The sequence below is a fragment of the Alosa sapidissima genome, chromosome 17 (genome assembly GCF_018492685.1).
Source record: "Alosa sapidissima isolate fAloSap1 chromosome 17, fAloSap1.pri, whole genome shotgun sequence".
NCBI lineage: Eukaryota > Metazoa > Chordata > Actinopteri > Clupeiformes > Clupeidae > Alosa > Alosa sapidissima.
In genome coordinates, this window is record NC_055973.1 from 14,256,648 (window position 1) to 14,279,881 (window position 23,234).

A 23,234-nucleotide genomic window follows, 5' to 3' on the forward strand; every position below is an offset into this window, starting at 1 on the left:
GTGTTTGCTGGCCAGACAGAATCTGTGTGGTGATATCACGCAGTGATCCGCACTCTCAAGCAGTCAAGTCTGATGATAGATACAGAATGATATCTGAACTGTTTATTTTCTTATCATATCAGGGTATTAAGGTTGGTAAGCCTTCAAATATCCTGTATTCATAGTTAGAGAGCTGAAACTTTTTTTACTCTACTGAAGCACTGGCACATTGCCATGTGGTATTTTCTTCACAGAGACAGCAAGTAAAGCACATTGTCAAGAATAGAAGTATGCAAAAAGCTGAAAAATTATACACAGTAGTGCATGCGACAAAGCTGTGTGCATACTGTGCAGATGATACTGACTGGCATTAAATATGTTGGTTTGATTTGCGACACATAGACCATATTTGATCAGCCAACCTTCCAAAGGACAACTTCTGACAAGAACGCAGCCTTAAAACTTTCCCCATCTTCATTTCACTGACTGACTGATATCCAAGCCCTTCCTCATGCTGAATAAAATCCCTAACTGAACATGTCAAAAATGCTGACATATTAAAAAAAATATGCATAATGACAAACTGGCTTTTGAAGAGGATACAGGTCTCTTTCTAAGCCTGAGATTTTGTCACTGTATCAGTATCAGAAAAATACATTTGGTTTTGAGACCAAACAGACACAAAATAAATACATAATGAATCAACTTTTATTTCATGGTTTCCCTTTGTCTTTTTGCTAATATTAAAAAAATTATATGGCACAAAGATTCATTTAGATGATATTAAGACTGAACTTCATAACACTGTAACAAATAAACAATGCCAGAACTCCATGTTCCATGTAAAAGACCTTAGAGAAATAAACAAGCCTCCTAGACAAGAACATTTCCTACTGTATATACAACTCTGTACACACAATTACAATAATATCTTTTCTACAGTATATCCATCCTGTTTAATTAGAACAAAAAAATACACATGTACAAAAAAATGAAAAATACAATCACATGCTGTGAAACATTATCATCGACTAATGACATTCATTCTGTGCCCTCCATGAAGTCTTTTCCCATGAACACTGAGTTTACAACAGCAACAAAATAGAGAGCAGAATTTGAAGTTAAACCTTAGCATGGCTTGCATTTTCAGTACACCTTTGAATAAAGGTCTACTCATATTGTGCTTTAATGTGGCATTTAGAAATTAAATCCACCAGAGTAGTAGAAACTCATAAAAACACCAGCTTGTTTTTTTTTGTAAGGAAAGGGGGCAAATTAGATAATAATGTAATGCTGATATATGGGAGAAAGAACTTGTTAAATTTGCAGCGCTATCACTAACACTGTTAATGTATTTCTAACGATGACTCTGTAATGGTGTTTACATACAAGACCACACCTCAACAAAGTCTGAACAGACTCTCAGCATAACATAAAGGCATCACCTACACCACAATGCATTGTGTTAAATACTTTAGAGAAGTGTAGAATCATCACAAACACTGCAAGAATGTCATGGACCAGGCCCATGTCAAATATGTACAATATAATGGGCCTATATATATATATATATAACTGTTGACCTGTGGTGTTACATATATGTCAGTGTGTACAGTATAAGATGCATGAAATGTCTTCATCACCACATCTCCATTTGTTTTCTTTACATTCATGTGTGAGTGAGCAATAAATGCCTTGCCCTTTTATTGTCAGACGCCCTTTCTTTAAGATTATCAGCACACTTGAATACCGTGTAAACCCTAGTAAATGAGCTGCCTTGTCCCCTGTGTGACTTTTGTCTTTGATTTGAGCATATATCTGTGATATACAATGACGCAAACTTAATTTGAACCTAAATGCCACCAAGCATCAAGCCAGTATCAAAGAGGTACTAAAATAACCATATTAATCAGATCATCAAGCTTCAAGCACAAAGCTACTGTGACAAATACCACAGCAGTTGTGATGTAAAAGTTTGACATTTAAGCATGACCCAGAAGACAACGTTAAGACCAAATTCTGGGATTTGAAAATGAAAACCAAATTAATAGCACAAGAAGGACTTCACACTTTAGTCGGTTGTACCCCCCAGTAGAAAGGTCAGAGTCAAATCTCCAGGAGATGTCCGTCCCACTGATCCCCAAAAGTCCAGGTCACACCACGGTGGTCTCCGTCTGCAGGAAGGACTGAGCCCGGGTGTTGCGGCGGAACTGCAACACGTTGTCCATGCCGTTGCGGGAGATGGATGAGCTGTGCTGACGGTAGTCCTGGCCAACATAGCGCTTAAGGCACACGCTTCGCCACTTCCGCTTCACCTCGCTCTGGACCTGGGGCACGTGGACAGTAGGATACAAAACTCAAGAGTTGCCTGCAATGCTCAGCACTGTAGCCATGTCCTCCAGTTAGAATATAATGTGTTCAGATTTTATTCGGCCCTGAAGCAGATGGGCATTTCTGTATAATGAAGGTCCACAGGCAACACAAAGAGCCTGTCAACTGATCTGGGGTCAACTCTGAGGATGACTGCTCTGAAGAATTGGAGCTAGTATTGTTAGTTTCATTGCAACATTTAATGGCTTTTAACACTATGCACTGTTTTAAACTACATTTTAATCATCCATTCCTCATGTAACTGACATATTAAATCCAGTTATGGAGTTATGGAGCAGTGACGGAATGCTTATTATGTATGCTCACTTGGCATCTAGTTCTTTTGCTGTTGCTATGGGAACCCAGCAAACACAATTTAGCATGTACAATCATTGCATTAGCATTTAAATAGTTTTAAAATATTTATATTGTGACAAGTTCCTGGATGAAGTATCCTGACTTATGAGTGTATGGGTGTTAATTTTTAAATATAAACATGCCAATCCTGTGCTTTTAAAGGACTGAAGGTATTGTAATCGGGTCTGTCTGTCTGTCTGTTTGTCTGCCTGTCTGTATCTGTCTGTCTGTAGCCTAAGTCGAAATGTATGATGGCATAAAAGGAGCCTGGGTGGAGGAAGGGCTTACCTCACTGTTCAAAAAGCAGTACAGGGTGGCAACAACAAGGCCCTAGAGACAACAAAATCATTTATTACATTCATTCACAACAGAAGGATGACTGGATCTGGAAGATAAGATAAGAGTTTTTGTGAAGTTCATATTTACAAGTAGCCTAAGTGCATTCTTTTGCACACTCATTTCTAAGGGCTCTTCTTGGATCAGTTCAGTCATGCTGGTGGATATGGTTGGTAAGTAAGAGAGGGTCTCACATACTCCAATCCAATCATTAAAAGCCAAAGAGGGTTCAGAGGACTTGACTTACGTGGTAACACAGTAATGCTCCCAGATTCTCTGTAGCCTAATCTTTCTTTTTTGGGACTGAGTGCTGATAACATATCTTCTCACAACACACCACTCTGAAGTTTACTGCTAGGTGCAAGATTAGCAAGCTTTATCCTTACCTGAAATGATCCGACGCACAAGTCAAAGAATATTTTGTATTTTTCTATGGCTTCACTGTTCTTCTCCATGATGTACACAAACACTACGTAATGTACTCCAAATAAGGGAATCAACAAAAGTGTTGATTTTGCCAGCCTCCTGAGCAAAAAAAAAGATAATACAACAATGTAGACAGACTGCATGTTGCATGATGGATATTGAACCAGAACTTAATGTAAAAAATAAGTCGAAATACTGTACATAAATATCGAAGATTGACTAATTGCCCAATCAAGCAATAACAAAAGGTGTAGAAGTAACATTTTCACTGTGTGAAATTACCCCATCTCATTTACTCTGCAAGAGCACAGAGAACAATAAACCAGATTGCAAGCACTCAAGCTGTTTAGATTAATAGTTTTCAAAGAACAGCACGCTCCCTCTGTCTAAGTCTGAATACATTCCTACCCATTTTGAGGCTTCCATGTCAATGAAACATAGACAAAAAATAATTTGGGAAATAGATCAGCCTAGAAACCAAAGTGCTCCACATGAATCAATGAATGACAACTGGCAGTTTCAGCTCTAGACTTTTGGCAGTTTCAATTCATATGAGGGCACTCTGCACTAACTTCTATTGTTTAATAGCATGTCTGCGTGTTGTGTCAGTTTAGCACTATTATCAGACATGTAAATGTGAGGGACTAACTTGTACTGAGACTGATCAGTTCCTCCAACATCTGGACATCTCAGCTTCTGCACCAAGATCCGTATGATGCTGATGAAGAGGATAAAATTGATCTAATAAAAGGAGAAAAAAGCACCATGTTTATCACAATATGTATCATTATTTTCCACAGGTGCCATAATACATACGCATAAATATATATTCCTGTAAACATACAAACAATTGGTTGCTGCTTTCATACTCTTTAAAAGCACTCCCTGCAGTTTGCACTATGATAGGGTTCAATCACACCATTATGTGTCTTGACTTTATCTGAATGGATTGATGCTCTGCTTTGTATCACGATCACTGTTAAAGCTTCTGAGAAGGCTGGCGGGTCAAATGCAGGCGTAGGCATTAATTAAAGCTCGGGGAGATAACGGAAAACAGAGCGTCAGCTCGGAGGCTTTTTGTGGGGCAACACGGAGAGTCTCTCTCTAAAGTGGCCCACATGGAGCTCAGCTTGACACATACCCACCCACACACCTGCATTTATCTATTGTTGTCTCATTTATGAAAACACTATGAGCGTGGGGATGTGATCAGCTGCGCTTCTGACACTACTTTCATAGAGACCGTCTATTTGTGGGGTTGGGGGGGGGGGACGAAGCTCATGTCAGTGGACAAGTGCTGAAGTGTTAAGCCCATTAACAGAAGCCAATGCATGGGGGTGCAAACAACCAAAAATGACAACCACGAGCTTAGCTAGGTCATGTGATACCTTTCCCACTCATAAGCTTACAGTAATGTCCACCCTCGGACCTCAGCTGGTCTTGACAACAACATTATCCATCCATCCTCCAAACACCGACATTTCTGCCCATACAGTATGCAATGGCCGTGAGTACTGTATATCAACAGCAATCGATCACTTGACAAAAAAAAAACCTAAAAGATGAATTCACCTGCCCCGAAAACTGTTCTGGCAGGTTTATGCGAATGATAAACAGACATAGCACTCATTCCTCACACGAGGCATTCTGTTTAACAGTTTTGAGATTGGGGGACATAAACAAGGAGATATGGAGCACACTTACTATAACAGACGCCATAATGGGCCAGTTGATCACCCTCCAAGGGATGACTGAGTCATTCCATTCCCAGCACCTAACAGAAGGGGAAAATATGTCCAATATGAGAATAATCCTTTGTTCTTTCACATTGCTTGATTTTTGTTTGAGAAGTGTCTGTCAAGGGAGTACACTGTCTCCAGGACTTGCTGACACATTGGATCAGAGTGTCGAATAATACAACATCCTAGATGATCACAAGAATGGTATGCATCATGCAATACATGGATCAAAGCAGAACGACTGTCCAACAAGATTTGTTCTCCCTTTGTCTGTTCCCTGGAGTACAAACTAGCAGCAAAATATGATGGCATAAATGCTGTGCTCAGATGCTCACCCTGTGTCCTCCAGGTAAACTCTGCTGATGATCCATGCTATCACAAACACTGTGGGGAACCCTGAGGAGAAGAGCGCCACATCAGAGAGATGACCCATCAACATACTGAGAAACAATGACACCATTACAGCAGAGGTTGTGATATCAGCAACAATCCCGCCATCGCAGAGAGTGGCATATCTCTTGTTTGCTAAATTTCAATGAAGAGCAAATGACTTCCTGCCCAGGCTCCTGAATAAAACATTTTAAGGATTTAAGTGAGTGTGGACTTTTTTTGATCTTAGATTACTTTCTGTATATTGACTTTCTACACTACTTGCAGCCAAAGCTCCTACAAACTAAAACTAAAAGACTCACCACTTTTTGCTCCATTTTTGAAAATGTCATGGCAAAACTGATTTAGTTAACATTGAGAAAGTCCTCTGTACATCCCAACTAGAGCACTGTAATGGCACAGATAAGGGTGAGATATGAAGTGGTTGGTTTAGCAGAGCGCTTCCTGAATGATGAAGTTGTCCAATACAGTGTCCTATTCACAGAAGTAAACTGTGATCATTTAAAGGATGGCTGTGAACACACACACACACACACACACACACACACACACACACACACACACACACACACACACACACACACACACACACACACACACACACAGCTTTAAATAAAAACTGGCCCTTAACTGTCGTCAAAAATAAACCTGGTGGGAAAACTGAGACAACTAAATGAGCGGGTCTTTTTATTATCACTGTCACCATGAAAGGGAATCTTAACGAGGTGTTGATTTGATGCTCCTGGTGAGCCAAAGTCCACGCCAGCCACAGCAACTCCAATAGAAGCACTAGGAGAGCATCCAAGACCCTCATTTCTCTCTTCCTCTGGCAAAAGATTTTTTCCAGGTTAGATCGACAGGGGAAATGCCCCAGTGTAAAAGTAAGTGGTTGCACGGTACATGGAAACGAGGATGAGAGCTGTGTGTTTCTTGTGTTCTCCTAAAGGACAACAATTCCCCAGTGTGGAGTGTAAAGCAGAATGTTATGCAGATAGCTCTGGCTTTGTAGAGTGATTAAATCTTAAGTTGAAAAGACAGGGACACTAAGAGAGAGGGAGAGAGAGAAGTTTGTATTTGTGTGTGTGTGTGTGTGTGTGTGTGTGTGTGTACAACCAACAAAAGCCGCATTTGATTAATGCCATTTGATTGTTGCTCCTATCAGGATGAAAGAGAGAGAATGTGGAGGGATAGCCATCAGGGTGTGCTTCACAGAACTGGTAAACATTCTTTCATCTACACATCCAACAAGGTTAAAAGTCAATGCAAAACCTTTCCTGACAGGTTGCGTTGCCAAGTACTGATCTTGAGTGCTCTAATGACTGTAAGTGCTTTCAGTTGAGAGGTGAGGGGTTCAAAAAAAAAATACATACTAAAGACGGGAAACAGATTCATGGCACATTCAGGAGCAGTCGCTCAGAGGAAGTGAAAGGAGTACTTTAGGAGATACAGCTCTGTGTTCCAGGCACAGGCCCAAAAACCTCTCCACCACATCCCATCTAACGCTCGTCACTGAGGACACAGCTCTTGGATGGATTGGCTGGAAGTAAAAGTGATTTGGGCCAGACCTACCCCATCCAATGAGGAGATAGACGATGAAGTGTCTGTTCTCGGAGAAGATGACCATGAGCAGGGTGTGAAGGTACAAGCCCTCCACCAGCAGCCAGAAGAAATTGGCCATTACGAAGTAATGGAAAAACACCAAGCTCACCTTGCACCCAATCTGCACAGATAATGGGGAAAGGGAGAGATGGGGCTGACTTGAGTCCTATCAACACACTGACAACTCATGTAAATACTTACTACTGAGCGCTACATACTCAATACAATGTTTCACCTAGAGAGAGGGAGATAAAGAGAGAGCGAGAGAGAGAGAGAGAGAGGGAGAGAGAGAGAGAGAGAGAGAGAGAGAGAGAGAGAGAGAGAGGAAGAGAGAGAATATCTGCTCCATGACCACCATGATCTGATTTTGTAACAGAGGCATGTGTAGTTGTTGCCTCTGCGGGTGTTGGGGACTTACAAAGGATGGTTGCTCTGAGCAGTTCTCGTCTTCTGTAAACAAAATGGTATCCTTGGTCAGCACTGCTATGGCTCTCAGAATGAAGGAGAGGAAGAGGTTCAGATGGATGTAGTTCCTTGTGCAGTGGAGCTTTCTATAGACACACACACACACACACACACACACACACACACATACTGTATGATGCGATCTGAGAAAACCCTTCACATGGTGCAATTTTACCAACTTATGATTCTGATACCATCCTAGCAACATCCAAGATTTTTGGAGGATGGTATCCTGGATTTTGCTAGGAGACCGAGTACAGAATGTTGCTAGGATGGTATCAGAATCTTAAATTGGCACCATGTGAGGGGTTTTCCTAGATAGCATCACATATTTACAAACACACAGAACCACACACACACACAGACAACCACTCATCCACAAAACATAATCATCTTGTTAATGAAAAATCCCCACACCATCTCAACCAAGCAATCCTATTCTGGAGCTGCAGAGCAAAATTAATGAAATACATCATTCATCAAAACGGTTTGTTCATTTATGTGAACCCTACTGTAGCAGTGCCTGGCGAGATAAATATTATCAAAACAAGATAGTGATGTTTAATTCACTGTCACCAAGGATAAATAGTGGTGGGATGTGTGGGATATCCAAAAATACCAACAGGCACAGCAAGGCCAAGTATTTAATGATCGCCATTAATATCTGTCAAAGGCTCTTTTACTGTAACACTCCACAATGTGTCTGTGTTTATGTGTGTGTGTGTGTGTGTGTGTGTGTGTGTGTGTGTGTGTGTGTGTGTACAGAAACCATCTTCTTGTCACCATTCTCACCGGAACAGACACAGGATGGCGCTGCCAGTGATGAGGGCGATGAGGGAGAGGCTGTGGCCCAGCGTGTAGAGCGTCTTCACCACCACATAAAACACCAGCTGCGCACATGCAAGGGACACAGAGCAGAGGCCATCACCGAGCACTCCCAATAGGAGCCCCAGAGCTCACATTCACATCTAGCCATTTACACATGCTGCTTTTAAATGAAAGTGTCCAATAGGCAGATTACGTCTCGGGATTTGTGCTTATAATAGGTCAGTTAACAACCTTGAAGGGTCTGACTGCATACTTGTGTCACAGTAACTTAATGCCTCTACATATAGTATGCACATATACAGTAATGGTATCCTCTGGTTATTTTCTACTAAATTTCTCATGCTTTATTCAGAGGATGATCTACGGCTGTGAGGAAACCTATCTGATGGAGAGGCAACGTTAGGCCACACTTTAGTGCACATTTATTATCTCTCTCCCCAGTTTTATATAACTCATCAATCAAGCACAGCCCTTAAACAGTTTGTTGTAAATAAACACACAGTCTTAGTGTCTTAGCTAAAAGTCCCATAGACAGAGCTAAGCCTCTTCTGCGTAGCCAGATAACAATCTCTGAGCGACACTTGTGAAAAATTCCTCTCCTTACATCCTTACAGCAGGAATGAAGGAGAGTGGAGAGGGGGAGGGCGCAAGGGTTGTGTGTCTCTGTGTGTGAGTGTGTGTATGTGTGTGTGTGTGTGTGGTGTGTGATGAAGCTGAGAAATGTGCATCCTTCATAAACAGCATTCTTTACCCCTGAGACCAAACCTGGCACGGCCGTGCGCCGGACAAATCCAGGGCCGCATGCTTCGAGCTCCGCCTCAGCTAAAGAGCGCAGCGCCTGACCGAGCCATTTGGCCGTCCAGCTGGGCGCACTCCAGATGGACATTTATTTGAATGTTGTTTCTCAGTGTGTGTGTGTGTGTGTGTGTGTGTGTGCGGATGTGTTACTCTGTGATACGTCTGTGATGCTTCCCAGACATCAAATGTTATGCCAAGAGCTGTAGGTGTCAGCTTGGGAGAGTTCTGAGAGAAGCAGATATTTGAGGCCCGATGGACCAATCTCATAAACATAGTAGCCAAAGGGCTCCCTTTCTTATGAGCTTTGAGGTATTGGTATTTAGATGTAATATACCACAATCTACATTTAGAATCTTCATCTACAAAAACTGTCTTTTCCGACCAGACAAAAACGCATTTCTCATTACCACATCTGTGCCGTCCACGAAGAATGCACTCGAAAAGGCATTGTTTACGGCCTAAAAGAATGCTTCATATTTGACACAGAGCAAGACTTAAGGAAAATATAAAGCCGTGCTAACTGATGGAGATTTACACGTATCATGGCTGTACTGTATGTCATTTTCAGGTTCACCCAACAACACATCAGCATAAGACAGAAGCCAGCGCCCATCCCCCCCCCCCCCCACACACCAATTTAACAGACAGGAAGGATTGGAGGGGAAGAAGAATCATTTCCTTTTCCAGACACACACTTATACACTGGCAGACAAGTATACGTGGAGCCTCTTTGGAATGTGCTTTCAGGGATGCCCATGGAAAGTACCTGGAGAGCCTCACAGACCACAGAAGGTGACATTAAAACTGTTCTTAGAACAGTGGGCATTCAGCCGAGCCCTATTAAAAATCAAAGAAATGTAGTCATATTCTGACAAATTCATCAGCTGCTATACATCACGTTGGGTCATGTCCTGCTCAGTTTATAGTGCGAGGGCGGGCTGACCAAAACACTTTGGTGAACGCATTTCCTCCAAACCTAAGCAGCTGTAGTTTGACAGTAAACAGTACATCACCCGCTTCTCATAGGCATGTCTCCAAAGCTCAGATTCATACCACACATACTGAAACATGAGACCTCTTCTTTCAGACTCACAACACCCCAGACACACACACACACACACACACACACACACCACACACACACACACACACAATCACAGCTTCAAATAAAAAATATGTCTCTTAACTGTCGTCAAATAAACCTAGTGGGAGTAAAATTGAGACATCTGAATATTTATTAACACAAGCAAGCCAACACACACTGAGCTGTTTTTTGCGATGTTACAAAAGCATTAGTCATAGAACTCATCTTCCTTTATATGACTTCAATAAACTGCATAGTGCCCCTCTTCTGACCTGAAAGCTCATAACTCACGCTTCCTTAAAAGACCCTGGATTTTGTCACATAAAATAAATACAGCAAGGTTATATTATCAAAGTCTAGACTCATCCGTCCCCGGGCCCAGAAACACTGTCGACAAAGCAGGCAGGTCCTCACACAGTCAAACTCAGAGGTGGACGCAGTCGTGAAAAAGCAGGTTTCTGACCAGTCCGGTCCAATGCAAGGTCAGCCCACACAGACAAGTCCCCCGGGAGGGGAATTTTGTGTCATCATCACCACTAATTCAAAGAGACAATTCCCGAACAGGCTTTTGTCGGGAATGACCTCAGCTACTGTTCGCCTTTCCCCTTCAGGAAATTGCTCAAATGTTTCATTTCCCCCCGCACACAGGTATGGAATGAAAAAACAACTGGCTGCCAGCTCTTTTGCAGATGAACATCAGAAAGTAACCTCGCGATGGTCCCAAAGTGGAGGCAGTGTTGTCTCTCTGTGATTAAGAGGTGAAGAGGCCACATGCTTATTAACCCATTTCTCTCTCCTAAAAACAACTCAGACCTCATTCCTATCCCTCTGTGGGACTGTTTGGTGGTCCACACCAAAAAAGCACTGAAGCACCCACAGAAGTAGGTTTGAAAGTTTGTCTGTGTGTGTGTATGTGTATGTGTGTGTGTGTGTGTGTGTGTGTGTGTGTGTGTGTGTGTGTGTGTGTGTGTGTGTGTGTGTGTGTGTGTCTGTGTCTGTGAGTGTGCCTGTGTGTGGAGGATATTTGAAAGTGACATCATATGATTCAGAATGTCGATATATACAGCAAGAAACATCCCCTGCCATACCTCACTCTCTCATATAACTGACAAAGTCAAACTACATCTATACAGGAACACAACCATAAAGTTCTGTTGCAGAAAAAAATGGGACAAACTTTGCTCCTGTGTTATCAGCTTCTTGTCAGACAGGCCTCAGGTGGTGAAAATTGGGCGCTGCAATCACCCTCAATACCAGTGCTCCCCAAGGATGTATAATGAGTCCCCTGCTTTACTCTCTATACACTCATGATTGCACAGCTATACACAGCTCCAAACATTGTAAAGCTTGCGGACGATACAGTGGTCATAGGACTCATCTCCAACAACAATGAGACTATCTGTATGACGTTGAGGTACTGATATCTTAGTGTAAGGAAAACAGCCTAGAACTGAATGTCTCTGAAGCCAAGCAATTACTGGTAGACTTCAGATGGGAGAAGCAGAGTACTACATTATACTCCACGGGAGATCTATTGTGACCCAGTAGAGAGAGTGGGCAGCTTCAGATACCTTGGTGTAAAACTAAAAAAAGGCCCTGTAGCAAACTGACACCTTGGATGAACGAAAATATCCATGATCTAAAAAGATCATGTAGGAAAGCTGAGAGAACATGGAGAAAAACTAAGTTACAGGTTCACCGTGCCATTCTAAAAGAAAAAATTGCAAATTATAATAGAGCTATTCGGAATGAGAGGAGGAACCACTTCTCTAAGGTAATTGCTGAAAACAGTGGAAACTCTAGGGTGTTGTTCTCTACCATTGATAGGCTATTGCATCAAACACCTTTTGATACACTCAGCCAGGCATCCTCTCTAAGATGCGAAGAATTTGCAGACTTCTTCAAAAACAAAGTCATTTCTATAAGGGAGGCTATTGGTAACACAAGTAATATGTTTGATAGTACACCCAAAAACAGCCCCCCAAAATTAAGGTCCTTTAGCACTATTACTCAATCTGAGCTTGGTAAAATTATAACTCAAACCGGCTCCTCAACATGTGTTTTAGATCCAATCCCTACTACATTCCTCAAAAAAGTATATGATAGCTTAGCTCCCTTTTTTCTCAAGGTAATAAATACCTCATTAGAAACAGGTATATTTCCAACTGCTTTTAAAACCGCTGTTGTGAAACCTTTACTTAAAAAGTCAAATCTTGACCATACCAATCTGAGCAACTACAGGCCTATATCAAATCTATCGTTTTTGAGCAAAGTACTTGAAAAAGTTGTTTGTAATCAGTTAAATACCTTCCTCAACGAAAACAGTATCCTTGAAAAATTCCAATCAGGTTTTAGATCAAATCACAGCACAGAAACGGCTCTAGTAAAAATAGTCAATGATCTCAGACTAGCTACCGACTCAAACAAAGTCTCAATCCTTATTCTTCTGGATTTGAGTGCGGCATTTGACACCATTGATCATAGCATCCTAATTCACCGCCTTGCGAAGTGGGTGGGTCTCTCTGATAATGCTCTAAACTGGTTTCAAACCTACATTACTGGCAGATATTTTTATATCAGTCTAGGAGATCATGTATCTGAAAAACATGACTTGCCTTTTGGTGTGGCCCAGGGGAGCTGCCTTGGTCCCCTGCTATTTTCTCTATATATGCTTCCATTGGGAAACGTCATAAGTCAGCATAATGTAAACTTCCACAGCTACGCAGATGATACCCAATTGTATATCTCTGTGGAGCCAACTAACCCAGATGGCCTTTGCTCCCTCACTGCATGCCTAACCTCCATTAATCAGTGGATGAGCAAAAACTTTTTGAAACTAAATGATGACAAAACAGAGGTACTTCTGGTTGGACCAAAACTAAAGCGAGATATTATTCTTAGTAATCTGGGGAACTTGGCACACCAGGTCAAATCAAAAGTAACAAGCCTCGGTGTCATCCTAGATGCAGAGTTAAGTTTTAAGCCCCATATCAGTAAAGTTACTCAGACAGCCTATTTCCACTTGAGAAACATTGCCAAAGTGCGGCCCTTCTTAACTCAACAAGATGCAGAAAAACTAATTCACGCCTTTATCACTAGCAGGTTAGACTACTGCAATGCACTTTTCACTGGTCTTCCCAAAAAACATCTAAAGAAATTGGCACTCATACAGAACTCTGCGGCTAGACTTTTAACTAAGACTAAGAAGAGAGAACACATCACCCCTGTGTTGGCTGAACTGCACTGGCTCCCTATTTCCTATAGAATTGATTTTAAGGTTATGTTAATTACTTACAAAGCTCTGAATGGCATAGCACCTTCATATATCTCTGAGCTTTTAATATCTTATCAACCACAAAGGAAACTTAGATCATCCAATTCTAATCTTTTAATCGTACCCAAAGTGCTCCACAAACAAAATGGAGAAGCTGCGTTTATCCATTATGCCCCCAAACTATGGAACACCCTGCCTCTGTACATCAAGCAGGCGAGTTCAGTAAATATTTTTAAAAAAGATCTGAAAACATACCTGTACAGGAAAGCTTTTAGTTAACTCATCTTATCCTGTAGACTACATTTTCAGATTATTCTACATCTGCTACTATTGGAGGGCGCAGCCAGCCAGAAGCAGAAGGCCCCCCCTATTAAGTCAGGTTCTGCTCAAGGTTTCTTCCTGGAATATGGGAGTTTTTCCTTGCCACAGTTGCCATATGGCGTGCTTGTGGGGGGTAAGAGTCTTATGACAGTCAGTCTTATGACATGTCATTTTCTATATTTTTGATATGTTGCTGAGTAGATCATAAACAGCAAAGAAAAGTGATTGATAATGACTGACTGACTATTATTGTGTTACATGCTTCAAATGTAAAGCACTTTGAGCTGCATTCTGTGTATGAAAGGTGCTATACAAATAAAGCTTATTATTATTATTATTATTATTATTATTATTATTATTATTATTAACCATCTCTGAGGATCTTTTTGAGGATTTTCAAGGATCACACATCTCCATCCAACTGAAGCAAAAGCAAGACAGCGTCTGTATCACGTCAGAAGGCTGAAGAAATTCAGAATATCCACAGAGCTGCAGAAGACCTTCTAGTCTGCTACGATAGAGTCTGTTTTTTCTGGGAACATAACAACTTGGTATGAAAAATAGCAACTCTCAGGATAAAATGGCCCTGCACAGAGTGATAAAATGTGCTGAGAGCATTGTCAGGACTAAACTACCTGGGTTACATGACGTTTTCACCTGGCGTTGCCAGTCAAGGGCAAAGAAAATCAAAGAAAAGGACTGTCATTATCCTGCCTCCAGTCCCTCAAAGCCAGAACTGAAAGATTAAGAAGGAGCTTCTTTCCCCAAGCCACATGAATGCATAACTGTCCCAGCACTTTTCCTTTTTTTTATAAACCCCTTAAAACATTTACTCATTTTTTTTAACTTATTTATTTTCCCCCCTGCTTTTTGTTACTGTGCAAATATGCAATTGACAAATAAATGCATTGAATCTCTTGAACTTTTACAAAGATATCGTAAACGTGCTAATTAGCCTACCAACCATTTCGTTCGAAAATTCTAAAACAACGATTTTTTTAATACTTCAAAATAACATTTGATAACATTTTTCAGTAGCCATTGGTGTGTAGATTTGAACAAAATCTAGTTTGGTTACCGGGGCTTTTACTGCCTGAAATATCCGATTTTGTTTACCACGCTCAGAGTTTAGTGCTGGGCTGGTGGGTGCCTATTCCCAACCTTTCTCACTAAATAGGTCAAACACCTGTGATGTTAGGACAACAGTAGCAGGTACTGTATGCTCTAATATCCCTCATGGAAGTTTGAAGGCTACAATGAAAAGGGTAGTGGCTGAAATGATGAGCACAATTTGCTTCCACGCTACAGATCACCAATCTATACAGTACATTCTCGACATAGCATATGCTAATCTAGCCATTCCCCGATTTGACTTCTGCTAACAATGCCACTGACCCCGTTTGACTTATGCTAATGCAGTCACTGGTTGACTTCTGTGAGAGAAGAGTGATCAAATCAGTTCTCTGTTGGTGGAGACTAATCTTTTCATGCGATTAGAAATAACACAAGTCCATCATGTGTGTTAAGATCAAAGTGCTTAGGATGCAGAGAATCTCATTCATTCTCTGCCCAAACACACGCACGCACACACACACCACCACCACCTCACAGGAACACATGGGTGTTTTCCCAGGTTCAGAGTTCAGATGTTCAGAGGTGTTTTCTGACTCTATAATATATCACTTATAAAAAGCATGCACCTCCATGCCAGTCTAGTGGCAGGGGTTTATGCCTCGGTGACTTCATGGCAGCATGGCCAAAACCCACCAGAGGATGAAACTTCTAATTTCATGGCCAAATGACATTTTTTGCCTAAAACTTGCGAATGCTGTAAGATAATCCACTGAAGTAGAGAACCTCTAAAAGTTAGAAGGGAGAATTTGAAACTTTGCAACTTTAGTCATTATTGGAAAAGTTCTTTCATTTAGGGCTCAGCAGTTTTTTTTCTGCCTCCATGTCTGCAGGAAAAACTCACTTTTTTTTTACTGATTGTCCTTGTAACTCGAATTGCTCGCCTCATTGTCTTTCCTGCAGACACTGCGAGAGCCGGAGAGCCGAAGTCAAGACCCATTCTCACAGATGGAAGGCCTCTAAAAGGATCCCAATATTTAATGTGAGATCATTATCCCTGCATCGCATCTCTCCCCACCTCGTTATCCTTGTTTTCTCTCTCTTGTTCGCCCTCCCACTTTCTGTCTTCTTTCACCCATTCTCTCTGCTGCCCTCAAATAAACATGCACACACATACAGTACATGCACACACACACACATACACAAATACACAAACGTGCAGACATAAACACACACACACACACACAGACACACACACACACGCACACAGACACACACGCACACTGACATCTGGAGAGAGACATAAGTTAAACATTTCCGTTGAACCCTCATGCCCCACCTCCCACCACAACCGCCACTCCTCATGTTCTGTTTCTCCCACTCTCCATCTCTCTCAAATAACAAACACCCCCACTCTAGAGCCAGCCGTGCAGATAGTGGCCCAGACCCAGCGTTCCCCAGCCCAGGGGCCCATCTGGCAGGCTGAGGCTAGAGGATGGAGGCGCGTGTGTCAGACAGACACCTGAGGCTCCGGTCGGAGCACGTGATTCACACCCATGACACACGAGATCATGAAGACAGGCCAGCCGTCACCACATCTATTCGTCCAAATCCCCTCCAGTCACTCTTGGTCTGTAACTTTAACGGACCACAAGACAAGCTCCCAGACAAGCCATACCTTTCTGTTCTTCAGTGCCTGGCCCTGTTCCCACAGAACAAACATGAATTTGAATTTGGATGCAAGGATTAGATGTATGATGTAATGTACCTGGGCTTTTACCTTGTTGGATCGTGGCTTGTCCCAGCAAACACTGTGGATGCCGGGGTAGACTTCTGACCATCCATCAGAAGAACAGTTCCTGCTGATGTTTCCTTAGATACATAGAAACGACACACACACAGACACAAGGTAAAGCAAGGATGTGAGTAACTTCTACAAGTTTTTTGAAAAAACTTTTACAACAAATTGATATCTGTGTAATAACCATAGGCCTAGAGAGACACAGTTGAAGGCCAACTTATCTTACAGTCCAACTTCTCTTACAATGGTGAATTCAAGATTTTGCTCATTTGGCTGTTAAAATAACATAAGTCTTGAACTACATGCGTTTACAGGCAGTTTCCACACTGCTCCCAACTACATGTCCCAGTGCAAAAGAAAAGAAAGAATTAGAAATAATTGTCATGCTTCGCTCAGCCATCCTCCGATGAAACGCATAAACTCCCATGTATATTTCAGGGACAAGGGCTAATAGAGCTGAATCTTTAATGGTTGTGGCTTTTCCTGCTCTTCTAGGACCACCAATATTCTACATTCATCACGCAGGAGACAAAAGAGCATAGAGGACTCAGAAGCTGAGCAGCTTCAAAAGGACATGAGAAAGGAAAGAGCCAACATGCACTCTCTCTCCATCTCTCTCTCTCTCACACACACACATACACACACACGCACGCACGCACACACTCTCTCTCTTGCTCTCTCTCTCTCAAACAGAAATGTTCCCATGCACCTCAAAGACATACATACTACATACTATGTACAATCATATCACACTGATGAAATAATTTTCAACTACTTCACATGCAATCTGAATAGGGGTCCTGATGACTAACAACAGGTAAGCCTAAGGGAAGCTAGGTGCTATCTATTATCATCACATCTGCCTGCTGATCCAACACACATTAGCCCAGACATAATCTGAAACAGCATGGTGCTATCTTGATGAAAGCGCTGTCATTGATGCTTCGAGTGATTTGTGTTGTGGCAACAGAGTTGCTTTCTGTCGCCGTGGCAATGCAAGGACTGGCAGGCCTGCTCCGTCTTATCAGCCAGAACTCTTCCTATGTGAAGTGACACGGGCTGCCAGACAGACCGTCCCTGTTTGTCTCCAGAGGCCACTGCACTTAGCACACAGGTGGAGATTGTGTCTCATATTTGAGGCATTCTGAGAAAGAGCTGAGAGAAAATGTTTGAGGCAGATATCACTTCCCACATAGCTATGGCTCGACTTTACGAGTAACTGCCAAGCATGTCCCAGAGTACTACTGAAACTCGATAACAAAATATTACATTACAGTACAGTACAGTACAAACTGCCAGTATGATCTGTTGTTGTAGCTGTTCACATGGCAACAACTTCAACTGCATTATCTTAATTGATACATTAGGTAAGTAGTCGGTCCAGATGTTGTTTGCTAATTGGCCTAATTAACACTTGACTCTTCCAACAGGATGTGAGCCCGCTCAGCATGAGCAGGTCAGGAGACATAAATAGAAAGGATGGGGGGAGGATGGGGAGAGGGGTGGGCAGGGGAGCGCAGGGGAGTAGAGGGGGGAATGGTGCAGTGGTTTGGATAGTTGGCTTGTGCTCACGGGTCAGTGAGCATAGTATAGGAGAAGGGATGAGTTGTGATTCAGCCAAGTCTCTCATTCCACCCCTCACACATTGCCCATAGCCCATATACCCCAAAGACAGCAAATAGTGGTACTCAAAATAGAACGGTGATATTCTAAAGGTCAAACATGAATGATGAATAACACTGCAATATTCAACAGAAACAAATGCACACTCATGCACATTTATGATGGCATTCCTTTGGCATCTCATGGGAAAATATTATATAAATGTATTTGTTCAAACAGTCATCAATTTGACTTTGTCTGTTCTAAGTACCTTATAATAATAGCATTGATAATTAACAATGATGCTGTGCATTCTGATAAAGATTTATGAGACAAAATGACAGCAAAGATTTATCCTCCAAATCCATATATGGAATTCAAACGCTGTGCGAGGTCAGCATGTGGCAGGCTTTGATTTGAAAAAGCTCTGAGGTCCATTCCTCACATCACTCGATGACGACTTTATCAGCAGCAGGGAGGTTTAAGAGGAGAGACAGAGAGAGAATGCAAAGAAGGACGGGGCGGGAGTGTGTACCGTTTGTGCCGAACAGGTTCCTGAGCACCTCTGGGCAGCTGATGGTGACCACTTCGTTGACCTGCGCGTGCTGCCAGCACGAGATGTTATCCCACATGCCCCGGCAACCTGAAGGAGAGCTCAGCCCACAGGGACAAACAATCAAACAACAGCATGGCCATTACAGTTCTAATCCACTGAATTAAACCTCATGGTTCCTGTAAAACATGCAATGAAATCATCAACATTTCTCAATAGATAGATAGATAGATAGATAGATACTGTATTGATCCCCAAGGGGAAATTCAAGGTCTCAGTAGCATACAGACATCACACACAACATGCACAACAGCAGAAAAAGTAATATAAGTATATAAATATAAAAAACTCCACTGCACAATAGAGACAGTAGAAGATAAAACAATTAGCCAGTTTTGGAAGTATGCAAAAGCAGCAACTTGTGTTATGAAAATATGTGCAGGACATACTGTATTCACAAACTTGCCATTCCTACAACACACTTTAAAATGGAAAGACAAGCCCTCACTTTGGCAACAATATCGCCAGGCTCTGCCAACTGAGCTATTGTTGATGTTTGTAAGTTTTGTATGCTTTTTGGGTAGTTACTTTGCTAGTTTCAAGGCCTGTGCACACCGCCAACGCCAACTGTAACTATAACTGAAAAAAATACCATTTAAATAGCACTCTAGCTAATAAGAACCACAGCACACACATCGTAACAACAACAACATGAAGAATTATATTGTTAGGGGTCACAGTCAGCGTGATTTTGTGAACGAGAGAAACACTGAAAGCCAATTAGAATCCAACAAATATTTGATATCACATTAATGAACATGAAGAATTTTCCTGAAAGGCTTTTCTTATCATTGGTCAGAATGGATGCTCATATCATAGTTACAGTAGTCTTCATAGTTATAGTTAGCAGTGTAGATGGGCCTTTGGACCAGTACTATAAACTATGTGCCAAACAGAGGACCTTTCACTGTACTTTAATCAAGCAGAGTCGATTACAACAGGTTAGAGCAGGACACCTAACCAATGTAACCAACACTGTTTAATGGGCAGCACTGCTCTCAGGGACCCACTACGGATACACTGTCCAGCCCAAAGGTCATTTCACCTGAAGCAAGCAGCTGGACACCTTTAATTGCCATACACCTGGTGAACCTCCTCAGCCTCTGTCATCCTGGGAATAGGCCTGGAAAGAGCTTGCCTTATTACAAAATGTACAGTACTATATACGGTATATGGATGGACACTACCATGCTACTCTTCGATACCTTTTTAGTTTTTTTGTGTAACCTTTTGTGCAACAAATTTTAGAGGAATTATTTTAAAGGAAAACTTAGACTTTTAAGAAGTCAAAAACAAGTAGCAAAAAAACATGGCAACGGTATAAATTACCATCATGTTGAATTACATTTTCATGCCTGTGGAGGATATATTCGTCTTTCATTAACTCACAAACTCACCACCTACTTTTAAATAAATGGTCTGAGTGGTTTCGGTGCTGTGCTCCAAACCACCAAACACAGGATCACTCTCGGCAGGATTTTAATGACCTATTCAACAGTGTACTTAGCGCTGGTGCCCATTCTCCATCATGGGAAACTAGCAACTGTCATAAGGTCACAGATAACCCTGGGTGATAAGGCCTTCATTCATTAACAGATGGGAGGAAATTAGTTGAGCACATCTGGTGAATGACAACAACAATCTCTCCTACTTCTAAAGAAATCTGTTAAAGGTGACCATTTTTCTTTTAGGTAGCCTATTTTTTCTGTGTATATTAAGAATACATCTGTTATATCTCATCTAAATGTACACTGGGGTCTGAGCACTCATAAAGGGCATAGACACAAAACAGCTGCCTTGCAGTAATGTCACACACTGTCATGGGACGTACACACAATACAACATAAAGATAAATCTATCGCACACTTGGACACACTTGTGTGTCTAGATGAATCCTGAATATCCTGTGTGTCTAGATGAATTCAAAATAATCCTGAATAGATAAATATACATGCACAGCATTGGGCAGTGTTTAAAGCCTAATCTAAGACTGTTTGACAACCTTATCATCAAGCAGCCGAAATGTTGACGTACAAAACCAGAATCTCCTGGGAGTCTATCCGATTTAAACACACGTGATCCACTCCAGGGTAGATGTTCTGTGGCAAACACACATGTTTTAGCGCTTTTCTTTTCAGTTGTATGAGACACAACAGCTGTAAGTCTTCTCTTGAGCACTCCTCTTAGACTGAAGATGGCACAGAAACTAACCCACGCATGCCAGCCATTCTCTTCATTGTTACAAGCTTAGGACAAACACTTCTTTAGATGGGATAAACAAATTACTTATCAGAGACTAGTCCTAGGTTTACAACATTCTCCCAAGGGGATGCAACAAACACACACACACACACACTCACAATGAGTCATTGCCTACTCGAGACTTTAGTGGTCTACAAAATATTTGGTTGTTTCTCTATTTTCAAACCAAATAAGGATTTACATGTCAATCAGCCATGGGCCACACAGACATCCAATGCAGTGACATTCTTTGTACTGGAGCTGCACAGCTTTTGTGTGTTGCATTTTGCATCACAAGGACACTCAAGGGACTGCACTCGAGAGAGGAGTCTTGACCTTAGTTCAGTACAGAAGCCGTCGCTTTATTGTGAACACCCACTTTTATCTTGATCCTCAAAGAGCACACATCACTTGTTTTGAATCAATGAGAGCACAGTCATTGAGAAAAAGCAAGGCCAATCGAAATATATAACAGTCCTGGAGTTGACAATTGTACAAGCTATTGTCTAACATTATTTTAGTAAATTAAGACATGACAAAGCTGTGGAGTATGTGCAACAGTCCACTGTCTGTGTGAGTTATTTTCCAGCATATTGGCTCAGAGTTTAATGATTAACCACATAGCTCTCAATACAAATTTCAAGTTTTTGCCTGAAATTGCACTGTCACTGTCAGACTATTTACAAGGGCATGGTTCGATACATAGATAGATAGATACTTTATTGATCCTCAAGGGGAAATTCAAGGTTCCCACCTTCCCACCCTACCATCAAATGTTGGACCTCTATAGAAAGCTGAGAACCTCTAGTTTTCGTAGGAAACAGTCAACATAACTGTGTGATGTACTCACACAGAGTTACAGAGGCTAGAATATAGTTTTTTCTTTCTGCCGGATTACAAGCATCTCTGAACTGACCACATTTCAGCCCTCTGGGTCACTTGATATCCCTTAGAAACACAACTGAACCCTAGCACCAGGTCTTGTGAGGCTGTGTGCAAAAGTAGATCAATATAGAATGAAAATATGAGTGCTTTAGACCATTATTTGCCAAGGTATGTTCATGCGTTTTGTAAAATGCCTATGGAAACTCCCCATAGGACTTTTTGTTATCCAAAATGCATACTGACACTCAAATGCTTACTGCACATGAACCACTTTGTGTAGAAGCATAATCCTGGTCTCAAATGAAAGGTAACACTTTGAGGTTTCTTGTGGACTATAGATTGTATGTCAGGTGTTCTGATATAGACTGGCTACACAAAATATGGAATAATTACAAAAAAAGTATCTATTATTGAATTTAATTTGTTGGTTCAATGAGTGTGTATAAGATAAACTATACATCTGTACAACTAATATTGGATAATACAACATGAAGATTCAATTTCTATGGATTCTTGTGAATATTTCAGTACCCAATCTGTTGCATCTACTTATGGTGCTGCAGCTACACTGCAGCCAGAAGTCAGGGTAGCACCAAATGCGGAGGAGGGGGAGGGGGGCATTTTGGATCAAATTGAATTGAGACAGAATCAAATGAATCTGAAAATGTAAAGCACTATACAGATTGTACATAAAAATAGTATTTTTGTAATAGATTGTACTATACAGAAAGTACAAAAAAAAGTTGTCATTTTTGGATTCCCAAGAGCCAAAGCTTTGAAATGGTGTATAACATTACTATGCTACATAGCAATATGGTGCATACAATTGATTTAGAATGTTGGGGGGAGGTGGGGGAGGGGGGTAACCGTCCCGCCGGCGGGTCATGAGGGTTAAACTGTTGATTAATACACACACATAAGCTTTGACTCAAAATGAAATGGGACTCTTCTTTTGGGCTTTGAAAAGACTGTCAGCTGTGCTTTTAAATTCTCTTTGTTTCTGCTGTCCAGATGACCACATCAGTCTTTGTGGAGCTGCTCTTCTTAAAAGGAAA

General features: G+C 41.5%; 1 protein-coding gene across 1 annotated transcript in view; it reads right to left on the reverse strand.

Annotated features, from left to right (window-relative positions):
• Positions 1-669: 669 nt before the first annotated feature.
• The window catches only part of vipr2 (vasoactive intestinal peptide receptor 2), a 29,676-nt gene continuing 7,111 nt past the window's right edge, over positions 670-23,234 (reverse strand). Inside the window, exons 3-13 of the mRNA XM_042068557.1 lie at positions 18,976-19,083; positions 16,818-16,909; positions 8,454-8,551; positions 7,615-7,747; positions 7,167-7,317; positions 5,543-5,603; positions 5,173-5,242; positions 4,118-4,209; positions 3,429-3,567; positions 2,995-3,036; positions 670-2,306 (exon numbers count right to left, since the gene is read on the reverse strand). Of these exons, the coding sequence (XP_041924491.1) occupies positions 2,133-2,306; positions 2,995-3,036; positions 3,429-3,567; positions 4,118-4,209; positions 5,173-5,242; positions 5,543-5,603; positions 7,167-7,317; positions 7,615-7,747; positions 8,454-8,551; positions 16,818-16,909; positions 18,976-19,083 (1,160 nt within the window). The 3' untranslated portion in view covers positions 670-2,132. The remainder of the gene's footprint in view (positions 2,307-2,994; positions 3,037-3,428; positions 3,568-4,117; positions 4,210-5,172; positions 5,243-5,542; positions 5,604-7,166; positions 7,318-7,614; positions 7,748-8,453; positions 8,552-16,817; positions 16,910-18,975; positions 19,084-23,234) is intronic.